Raw genomic sequence first — 12079 nt, forward strand, 5'->3', positions numbered from 1 at the left:
TACTGGAGACTGAGAGCCAGGCCTTCTCGTCTACATCACTGTGTAACCTCACAAATGAGCTTCTGAAAGAATGGTCAAAAATGGTCGTAGACTCACTCCTAAACCTTGTGGAAAACCTTGCAAGAATCGTTTAAGCTTCTATAACTGCAGCGGGTGCACCGAGGTCATATTGAACCCTAGGGATTAAGAATGGGATGTCACTTAAATTCGTTTCTGAGTCAAGGCTGGTGAGCGAATACTTTTGTCAATTTATTGGATTGACATCACGCTTGCGATTGAAGCGTATGGGGTTAGTCATGACATATTGTGAGATATATCGTAGACGTTATCATTTATTTGCTTAGCTTGCATGAGTATTATGGACAATTTTTAGAAAGAAAGATGTCTCGCCTTCAAGAAGACGACTCAGCAGGAATCATCAGAGAGAAGGACGTGGCCGGGACGTGGCAGGTGTTGGTGCCATGTTTTCACCTTGAAACCCTCCCCTTAGTGTGTTGTGTCTTGGAAACTTAGAAACCTCCCTATTTTCAAATAAATGCAGGAGCGACGGGAGAGATTGTTTAGAGCGTGTTGAGAGGCTGTAACCTGAACAATCTCCCATGCGCCCTCCTCATGAGAAAGAGACCAGCGTCTTCATTCCTTTTGTGTCTATTCATTATAATGTTGGGTAAGATAAATCCAACACATATACATACTATCAGTTGCAGATATCCACGATGTAATTTACAGAATTGTAGAAATATTTAACTCCACTTGGAGATATCTAAAATTTTATTCTTACATGTCATAATTCCAGTTGCAGATATCTTTAATTCACCTCAATTTAAGATATCTCCGCCCATTTTCAGATATCTTAAATCGAAACAAAGTTGGGTATATTTGTAACTGCAATTATGACTAGTCAGAATCAAACTGTAGATATCTCAGACAGGAGTTAGAGATGTCTGCAATTCCAGTGCATATATGTGCAATTCACTAGCAGAGCCCTGATGACGACTTTTGACTTGCACGACTGAATGACAGCTACCGTATCAGTCATTTCGACTTGTCCTTACACACATCTTGAATGACAATTCCGATTGTGGCGACGACTACTCAGGAAGGCGTTAATATCTTCCCTTCTATCTATGTGGGCGGTTGTGGCTCAGTAGGTAGGCCGGGTTGTCCAGTAATTGAATAATTGAAGGGTAGCTGGTTCGAGTCCTGGCTCAGACTGTCCGCTGATGACTCATTATAAGCGAGGGTCGAAATTTCGCAACAGCAATGCCGCCCATCGTAGCCGGCGTAGTCAATGATGTCGTTGCTGTTACGTAATTTTGACGACGGCCGACCCATGTTCCAAACTAGTTTTCATTTGGCTTATGAGTCAACCATACAAGTGTTGCCTTGAGATAAGAGTTGAATTTGTTCGTGACCAGAATCAGAAAATACTCTCTCAAATCATCTTTTCCCATTGAACTGAATGAAGTCTAATTGATCTATTCCAACGCCCCAAAACACACCCCAAGTTTTTATTAAATGCGTTTTTCACCCCAGGAAAAATTGCACTCGAAAGTATTGTTACATATAAAACAACTTTTGCGCTCCACGTGAGCAGAATATGGAAAATGCGAGCCCAAAACTAGACTGTACCTAATGTACTGTCCTTCTTTGTTGTTGTTCTTCTGTGGTGTTTACTGGTGGCTGGCAAACCAGCTTAATGGTGCATTAGCACCACCAACTGATACTAACTTATCTCAAGGCACCATCTAGCAGTTGATATGGAAGTAGTGAATGATTCTGAACGCAGTCATTCACTCATTCCGACTCTCTGACCACTACGCAAGGATTTTTACAGTGAAGGACTCCAACACAGCCACTTTCCTTCATTACTTTTGCACAATTGTCAAGGAGAGAGAGAGAGAGAGAGAGAGAAAACTAATAATAATAATAATGTTAATAATAATGCATTACCAGATAACTAGCAAACCTTTACAGCTCAGTGACTGTTTTTTTTTTTTTTTTGGTCAATGTCTTTACGTCTCAAAAGTGTTCTCTGTCAATTGACTGACTGTTGTCGTACTAGAGCGGCTCCAATTACCGGAGACAAATTCCTTGTGTGTTTTTTTGGACATACTTGGCAAATAAAGATGATTCTGATTAAAATAAAGCAAAAAACTTTTTATTTGGCTTTCTCCTAATCACAAACCGGATTTCCACGGCGCTTGTGTGCTTCAAATGCAGTATTAGCACGACGATTATTCCCGCCGATATTTGCTCATTTCCATTCAATAAGGATGAACAGGCTCCTCTAATAGCCATGAATGATGATAACACTGGCAGGTTTTCGGGGGACAGGAAAATCCATTTGAATTCTATTTACCTATCTATTAATCTCTGTAAATGATGGATTTATCACATATTTAATAATTGCAAAACACCCCTTTGGCATTCACACACGCACATTGTCTGTCTGTGAGGCCAAATAAAGCATTTTCCATAAACTTAGGACTGATAAATAGCATATTTACACTGTATGAACACAATGGTAATCATGACAACAAAGGCAAAAGCTTTGAAAAGGGAATCATTTGAACACGAAGATGTGCACGCGGGGGTCAAAGGGCGAGGGCGACTGTGGCATTCAGCCTCACACGGTCATCCACGTCTCTGGCCACCCGCTGCATGGCCGCCATGTTAGATCCTTCTAGGGAGTCCAGAAGCCCTGAAAGCAGAAAAACGGGAGAAGTCAAAGGCCAGGGTGCGAGCGAGAGGATGAAGGCGGGGGGTTAGGAAAGGTGGTGGGTTTATGGCGAGTAAATTTCCATGGGAAAATTAACTAGAGAATTTTGGAAACTTTCCAGGGGGATGAACTGGGAATTTACAGAAATTTCATGGCATTTTTATTTGAAATCTTGATCAAGTTTCATTCATCCATCCATCCATTTTCTTCCGCTTATCCGGGGCAGTAGCTTTAGCAGGGAGGTCCAGACTTCCCTCTCCCCAGCCACTTCATCCAGCCGAGGGGATCCAGAGGTGTTCTCAGGCCACCCGAGAGACTTAGTCTCTCCAGCGTGTCCTGGGTCATACCCGGGGTCTCCTCCCGGTGGGACATGCCCAGAACACCTCACCGGGGAGGCGTCCAGGAGGCACCCTAATCAGATGCCCGAGCCACCTCATCTGGCTCCACTCAATGCAGAGGAGCAGTGGCTCTACTATGAGCCCCTCCCAGAGCTTCTCACACTCTTTCTCAGGGAGAGCCCGGACACCCTGCAGAGGAAACTCACTTCGGCCGCTTGTAACCGGGATCTTGTTCTTTCGGTCACGACCCACAGCTTGTGACCATAGGTTAGGGTAGGAACGTAGATCGACCGGTAAATGGAGAGCTTCGCCTTATCTCTTTCTTCACCGTAACGAACCGATACAAAGTACACATAACTGCAGACGCTGCACCGATCCGCCTGTCGATCTCACGTTCCCTTTTTCCCTCACTCGTAAACAAGACCCCAGGATACTTGAACTCCTCCACTTGGGGCAGAATCTCATCCCCAACCTGGAGAGGGCACGCCACCCTTTTCCGACTGAGGACCACTGTCTCAGATTTGGAGGTGCTGATTCTCATCCCAGCCGCGAGCCGCTCCGGTGAGAAGCAGAAATGCAATACTGAGGCCACCAAAACCGGACCCCCTCTACGCCTCGGCTCTGCCTAGAAATTCTGTCTATAAAAATTATGAACAGAATCGGTGACAAAGGGCAGGAATGCGGACCAAACTCCGACACTGGTCGTACAGGGATCGAACAGCACGTATCAGGGGGTTCTGTACCCTATACTGCCAAAGCACATCCCACAGGACTCCCAGAGGGACACGGTCGAACGCCTTCTCCGAGTCCACAAAACACATGTAGACTGCCTGGTAGACATTAACGCACTACTAGTGAACACTTTGATGCTTCATGACAGTCTGTACTTTTGCGCTAATGTCCTATATTTATATTTTTTTGTAGTGGCTTCTTTCCAAATTCCTTGTTGTAACATACTTAACCAATAAAGATGATTCAGATCCTGCTTGTTTCAGTCAGTATTATGCTCAAATACACTCAAGTTCCCTTTGAAGAGCCAACCTTCAATATTTTTAGCAAGTTTAAATTTTGCAAGCCTACCTTCCAGCATCTTGTGGTAGGCAAAGTGAAGGTAGAGCAGGAAGAGCATGTGCAGGAATGACACAGTACCGCACAGCAGCAGGCGAGGAGTCGGACCCACCGTGCGAGACATCAGAGCTGACACCTGAAAGATCAAACAAGATGCCGGCATGAGAGGCGCTCGCTCGCTAGAACGGCCGCCACTGCGTGGATATAGGACGCCGACGGAGACTCACCATCCGTAGGGTAGACAGTCCTCCGAGCAGCAGCCAGAGGGTGTAGAAGAGCAGGTGGAAGTGCACGTTGTAGCTGACCAGTAGAACTACGCAGTGGCCGAACAACCCGTAACCCTGACGCATAAGCAAACAGGAAGTCAGGTCACAGGAAAAATCTAATAATATTCATGGTCGATTAATCGATTCATTGTTGCACATGTAATGCAAACACATTTTTCCCCTCCACTCAAGCGGTGGCGTATCTGAAGCTCACTCCTACCTCAAATGTTACGTTTATATATATATAAAAAAAAATAATAATAATAATAATAAAATAAATAAATACATATTTAAAAAAAAATGTCAATCGTAACACAGGCTCGTAAGTTGGGGCACCCAGAAGTCAAGGTGCACGTGTGAGGTGGATCACCAGCAGGGAGAGAATTTGCAACATGGTGATCTGCGCATTGACGAGATATGCCAGGAAGTAGATCAAAGATGAAACTCCCAGCCAGTACCCGAAACACGTTCCGATGGCCGTTCCCATCAGTGTGCCCTCTCTCTGAAACACGCACACATACAACGTCACCATGCTACCGCTGCTTGGTGTGTGTGTGTGTGTGCGAGCGTTCTCACAATGACGGTCCCCGATGTCTTCATGCCGTGCAACAAGATGGCAACCAGTGTGAAGACAAGCATGAGTGGTCCATATAGCTCGCCAGCAATCTTCTACACAGACATCCCCACACACACAGTGAGAGCAGAGTGATACAAGCAAGGCTCTTGAGACCGGAAGCACGCGTACCTGGGGGAAGTTGATCATGCGGACGGGAATGACTGACTCCATTAACCTGCGCGCGCACAACAATCAACCAGGAGCTGACAGAAAGTGGCCGTCAGCAGACAGGAAGTGGTGGCGGCTCCTACCTGCTGCGCACCTGAACAGGTTCCACATCAAAGTAGGGCCTCAGGATGTCGATGTTGGCGTACAGATTGAAGGCTCGTGAAGCCTGCCGCTTTCCCGCCTGCCACACCTGAAGAAAACACGCGACAAGATGTCCGACTTTAGCAAGACACCCAAATGCGGGGTAAGAATAAAAGCGTCACGTGGACTCACTTCGTCCGCCACCTGCCTGCCCAGCTGCCCCTTGAAGCCCTTCATGCCCAAGAAGTCGTCTCCCTGCTCGTCATCGGCATCCGCCGCCTCTGCTGCCACTTCCTCCTCTTCCTTCATCCTCTGATGCATCTCCCCCACATCCTCGAAGCTGGAGCCAGACGTGTCGTCCATGTTTTCCATGTCGATGACTGCTGAGCCGCCACCGCCGCCCTGGGGTGGAAAAAGAATCAGAAAAATAAATATAGAATAACGTGAATGGTTTTAGCATTCTTATAGATCCATCCATCCATCCATTTTCTGAGCCGCTTCTCCTCACTAGGGTCGCAGGCGAGCGGGAGCCTATCCCAGCTATCATCGGGCAGGAGGCGGGGTACACCCTGAACTGGTTGCCAGCCAATCGCAGGGCACATACAAGCAAACAACCATTCGCACTCACATTCACACCTAGGGGCAATTTAGAGTCTCCAATTCATGCATGTTTTTGGGATGTGGGAGAAACTCCACACAGGCGGGGCCGGGGATTGAACCCGGGTCCTCAGAACTGTGAGGCTGACGCTCTAACCAGTTGTCCACCGTGCTGCCTTCCTATAGATCATTAAAAGAAAAAGAAGACATCCATCCATCAATCCATTTTCTACCGCTTATCAGAGGTCGGGTCGCGGGGTCAGTAGCTTTAGCAGGGACGCCCAGACTTCCCTCTTCCCAGCCACTTCATCCAGCTCTTCCGGGGGGATCCCGAGGCGTCCCCAGGCTAGCCGAAAGACGTAGTCCTGGGTCATCCCCGGGGTCTCCTCCCAGTGGGACATACCCGGAACACCTCATCGGGGAAGCATCCTAATCAGATGCCCCAGCCACCTCATCTGGCTCCTCTCGATGTGGAGAAGCAGCGGCTCTACTCTGAGATCCTCCCTGATGGCTGAGCTTCTCACCCTCTCTCTAAGGGAGAGCCCGGCCACCCTGCGGAGGAAACTCATTTCGGCCGCTTGTATCCGGGATCTCGTTCTTTCGGTCACGACCCACAGCTCGTGACCATAGGTGAGGAAAGGAACATAGATTGACAGGTAAATCAGAATCATCTTTATTTGCCAAGTATGTCCAAAAAACACACAAGGAATTTGTCTCCGGTAGTTGGAGCCGCTCTAGTACGACAACAGTCAATTGACAGAGAACACTTTGGAGACATAAAGACATTGAAAAAAAAAAAAAATACAAATAAAAACAGTCACTGAGCAGTAAAGGGTTGCTAGTTATTTGGTAATGCCGGTACTTTTTTTTTTTGAGAATTGTGCAAAAAGATGCAGAGTCCTCTAGCACTTGGAGCAGTTCGAATGACTCATATTGCAATAGTCCGGTGCAATGACCATTGTGCAAAGGGCACCGAGACTTCAAGGAGTGGATGCGGTTTAAAGTGACGAGTCGTGCGATAATCTGGGACAATGTCGATTGTGCAAATGTTGCAGATACTCCTCAAACAGTGTGCAAATGGAACAGATGCTACTCTGGCATGAGTGGCCAGTATTGGTCAACAACAGATATGCAAATAGTGCAGCGTGGCGAAACAGCTACAGTGAGTGCACGAGTAATGGATAATTGGCCGCACAGAAATGTGACAACGAACTCAAGTCAAAAAATTGCCAGCATGTTGTAATGGAATTGTAGGTTAGGTGTTTAAGAAGTTGATTGCAAGAGGGAAGAAGCTGTTGGAATGTCTGCTAGTTTTAGTTTGCATTGTTCGGTGACCGGGATGTGGAGGGTCCGAGAGGATTTTGCACACTCTTGTCTTAGTTCTGGCAGCGTGCAAGTCCTCAAGGGTGGGTAGGGGGGTACTGAAAATCCTTTCAGCAGTTTTGATTGTCCGTTGCAGTCGGAGTTTGTCCTTTTTTGTAGCTGCACCAAACCAGACTGTGATGGAAGAACACAGGACCAATTCGATGACCGCTGTGTAGAACTGCCTCAGCAGCTCCGTTGGCAGGCCGTGCTTTCTCAGAAGCCGCAGGAAGTACATCCTCCGCTGGGCCTTTTTGAGGACGGAGTTGATGTCGGTCGCCCACTTCTGGTCCTGACAGACTGTAATTCCCAGGAACTTGAAGGTCTCGACGGTTGACAAGGCAGCTGGACAACGTAAGGGGAAGCTGTGGCGAAGGATGCCTCCTGAAGTCCACAATCATCTCTACAGTCTTGAGCGATTTCAGCTCCAGGTTGTGTCGGCCGCACCGCTTCCTGTCGATATGCAGACTTGTCACCGTCCTCGATGAGGCCGATGACAGTGGTGTCATCTGTAAACTTCAGGAGTTTGACAGTCTGGTGCGCTGAGGTGCAGTCGTTCGTGTAGAGAGAGAGGACACAACCTTGGGGCGCCCCAGTGCTGATGCTGCGTGTGGAAGAGGTGGCCTCCCCCAGCCTGACCTGCTGTGTCCTGCCCGTCAGAAAGCTGTAAATCCACTGGCAGATGGCAGGTGAGACGCTGAGCTGGAGAAGCTTGGATGAAAGGAGTTCAGGGATGATGGTCTTGAACGCTGAGCTGAAGTCCACGAACAGGATCCTCGCATAGGTCCCTGCACTGTCGAGATGCAGAGTCCTCTAGCACTTAGAGCAGTTCGAATGACTAATATTACAATAGTCCGTTGCCTTTTGGCTTAGCTCCTTCTTGACCACAACTGACCGATACAAAGTCCGCATCACTGCAGACCGATCTGCCTGTCGATCTCCCGTTCCATTCTTCCCTCACTTGTGAACAAGACCCCAAGATACTTTAACTCCTCCACTTTGGGCAGGATCTCATCCCCGACCCGGAGAGGGCACGCCACACTTTTCCGACCGACGACCACGGTCTCAGATTTGGAGGTGCTGATTCTCATCCCAGCCGCTTCACACTCTCCTGCCAACCGCTCCAGTGAGAGTTGGCGATCACGGCTTGATGAAGCCAATAGAACCACATAGTCTGCAAAAAGCAGAGATGCAATACTGAGGCCACCAAACCGGACCCCCTCTATGCCTCAGCTGCGCCTTGAAATTCTCTCCATAAAAGTTATGAACAGAATCAGTGACAAAGGGCAACCTGTGCGGAGTCCAACCCTCACCGGAAACGAGTCAGACCTACTGCCGGATACGCTGACCAAACTATGACTCCGGTCATACAAGCCAGCAGAACAATGGAGTCCCCAGCGAGAGCGCTCTCCAGCACCCCCTCCAAGGACTCCAAAAAGGGTGGGTACTCTGAACTGTTGTTTGGTGCATAGGCACGAACAACAGTCAGGACCCGTCCCCCCACCCAAAGGCGGAGGGAGGCTATCCTCTCCTCCACCGGGGTGAACCCCAACGTACAGGCGCCGAGCCGGGGAGGCAATAAGTATACCCACACCTGCTCGGCGCCTCTCACCGTGGGCGACTCCAGAGTGGAAGAGAGTCCAACCCCTCTCGAGAGGACTGGTACCAGAGCCCAAGCTGTGTGTGGAGGAGAGTCCGACTACATCTAGTCGGAACTTCTCGACCTCACACACCAGCTCGGGCTCCTACCCTGCCAGAGAGGTGACATTGCACGTCCCTAGAGCCAGCTTCTGTAGCCGGGGATCGGATCGCCAAGGTCCCCGCTTTCGGCCACCGCCCAGCTCGCACTGTACCCGAGGTGGTGAGCCCATGGGAAGGGTGACCCACGTTACCCTTTCGGGCTATGCCCGCCCGGGCCCTTGGATGCAGGCCTGGCCACCAGGCGCTCTCCTCCGTTGAAAAAGACTGATGAAAAAATATTTTTTTTCTTGTAGTAGCTGTTTTTTTTCCCCAAGACTGTGCAAGGGGCGCCGCCATGTTTTTTGCCTTCGAAAATCACGCACTCTTCCGTTGTTACAGCATGCCAGCCAACTCGCCGGATCTCTTTTCTCACTGCAAGTGTATATCTCATTGTGTGCACCACACTGCCCCTCAGAGGTCAAGACGTGCACAGCACAGTTACTTTATATAACACATTGGTGAATAATAAATGGGTCAGTTTTTCTCATACCTACTGTTGCTGATTACTTTTCTCTGCTTGAGTAATATCACTTGATCAAGCCTTTTCTCACATTCCATATTTCAAAATAAGTGAATTATGTATGATCCGATATTGGATCGGGCCAATACCAGTATTGACCAAAACTCAAGGTTGTTTTAGAAATTTCTGGGTGAATGCTGACACAACACTGCATACACTTTTATTTAATACATCCCATTGCAGATACACATCCAGATATCCTTATAAATATAATTGCATTCTGATTCCACTTACTCGCACCGACACAACAAACGCACGCCATATCAACTAGGGTGCGTTGGGAAGTTCACTCCGGGGGCGCTCACCGCAACCCGGAACGTTCGGTAACTCAGAGCGTTGGTAGTGTGTGTGCCACTCAATATAAGTAAAACTGACACATTCAATATGGCAGATGTACTGACACATCCCTAGCAATAGCCAACACGTTCAGTAGCAAAGTTATAAAAAATGGAGCACCCTCTGTCTCTGACTGCCGCAGTCTCGTGGCGCGGTGGGAACATCGGACTGAATTTCCGAACGGACCCCAAAGTCGACGGCTGCATGACATCACGACGGGAAGCAGTTTTGGCCACAAAACAAACGGACAACAACTTCTGCGGTCTCTTCAACACGCACGCTGGTCTGAGCCACGTGGGGGGGAGCCCAGCGCTGAACTTTCACCAACCTTATTGTTTGACTTTGTATTTTCAAATAAATTGTTAAACTTTTTATCCGGCCTAATCATTGAAGTTCTACCTCGACCAGCATGAAAGAACCGTCAATAGAGGTTTGTACGGGCGGCAGCTTATACCCGGGCCGTGACTTTTCTTTGTTCTCTTTTCCTAACCTCTAACAGTTGCAATATTGGTATTGGATCAGAAGTGAAAAAGTTGGTTCTGGACATCCCCAGAAAAGAGTTTCAAGTGGATATCGTCAAACCACATAGCAGGCATGTGAAACTGGTAGCCTGGGGGCCACGTCCGTCCTGCCACATCAATTGATGTGGCCGGCGAAAGCAAATCAGTGGCATCAACTGCCATCGTAATTTGCAATAAATAATAACATTGAGGTATTGCAAGCATTTTTTGTTGCTGTTACCAAACCCCTTTTTACAGAAGAAGAAGAATCACCTTTTATTGTCATGAACATGCATGCATGCATGCACACGAAATTTGTTCTCTGCATTTTACCCATCACAGTGAACACATACACATTAGTGGAACACACTGGAGCAGCTGAAGCGCCCGGGGAGCATTTCGGGGTATCAGTGTCTTGCTCAAGGACACCACAGCCGTAAGTCCGGGGGATGTTGGCGGATGGTCCAGTCGGGGTCTTGAACCTAGGTCCCCCACGGTGGCAGGCGATGAGCGTAACCATTGGTCCACGGCTGTCCCGTACAACAGTAACTTGAACAAACAATTATCCTTGGCTTCTGATTTGAAAACTGGTTATACATCATTTTGTTGTATACAATACTATGATCAGTGGATGAAACATTTCTAAGGTCTCACGGTCATAACGGCACACTGAGGGACCGTAGCAACAATGTGGCCCGCGACAAACATGAGTTTGACACTCCTGCTCTACACCATCACGGTGCCCAAAACGCTTAACAGAAGCGCACATTTATTGAGCCATTCACGCACCAACGGGCGGCTGCTGCAGAAGCAATTTTGGGTTCAGTTCAACACCAGACCACGGGATTCGAACCGCTAACCCTTCGTTCACTCGACAACCCGCTCTACAATCTGAGCCACATTCACTCCAGGCAGCCAGCTGAGGTTAGCTGGAACTCTAGATGGCCTTGCTCATGGACACCGCGCCAGTAGTCAGGCGGACAGGAAGAGTGTGCTCGACAGTGGCTAATGAAGTTAGCACGTTAGCTTACCTGTACGAGGTGGTCGTCGAAGCTTCCCCACGGTTCCGTGTTCGTGTTAGTGCGCCCGGGGCCCGCAGACATGTTGTGTATTTTGCGAAGTTCTCGTTCGTTCGTATACACGATTTTGTTTCCTCGTGGCGGCGGCTGCAGCCCTAATTGATCCCTCGTTCTTTTACACACACAAAAACAAAAAACAAAAGCGCTCAAATGGGACAAGTCGGCCTCCTGAACAGTAAAAAAAAATATTTTTGCTTTGTGGCCGTTGGCATCTAACGTTTAAGAGGCATTACCGCCATCTACGGTGTTGGAGTGCGGCTCATATCCCTGATAGGACAATATAATTAAAAGTATCTATCTATAGTGTCTGGATCGCAATTACTTTCTTTCTCAATTGTTCCTGAATTTCTTTAGATCTCAGTCTAGAGTTTGAGGATCTTTTGGTCAACTTTGTCAAGCAGATCCTATTTCGGTGATTTCTTGTTTGATTACAGGTGTGCCAGTATCAGGGCTGGGGGTGGCTAGAGAAATTGAACTCAGGTATGATAAACCACAGTTCTGTTTGTTTTTTTTAACCTGTCCTGTTCAGCTGCATGGCCATCCGGAATGGTGGATCTGTATGCCTCTCTTTTGTGCTGCAACAGTTTTGCTGTGCAACAGGGGTGTTTGAAATACTCCCTCTGCTTATTTTTCAATTGTTTTATTATTCTGATGTTTGGGCAGTGATTTATTAGCTAGAAAATGCA

General features: G+C 48.0%; 1 protein-coding gene across 1 annotated transcript; it reads right to left on the bottom strand.

The window, feature by feature from the left end:
* Positions 1-2139: 2139 nt before the first annotated feature.
* yipf3 (Yip1 domain family, member 3) lies at positions 2140-11605 on the bottom strand. Its single transcript, XM_061690041.1, has 9 exons — positions 11346-11605; positions 5452-5661; positions 5262-5368; positions 5140-5185; positions 4971-5063; positions 4765-4896; positions 4356-4469; positions 4141-4264; positions 2140-2704 (listed from the first exon to the last, which is right to left on the bottom strand). The coding sequence occupies exons 1-9, from the start codon at positions 11415-11417 to the stop codon at positions 2598-2600; spliced, it is 1005 nt and encodes a 334-aa protein (XP_061546025.1). The 5' UTR covers positions 11418-11605; the 3' UTR covers positions 2140-2597.
* Between the last annotated feature and the right edge of the window lie 474 nt (positions 11606-12079).

This window comes from Phycodurus eques, chromosome 11 (assembly GCF_024500275.1).
Source record: "Phycodurus eques isolate BA_2022a chromosome 11, UOR_Pequ_1.1, whole genome shotgun sequence".
NCBI classification, from domain to species: Eukaryota; Metazoa; Chordata; class Actinopteri; order Syngnathiformes; family Syngnathidae; genus Phycodurus; species Phycodurus eques.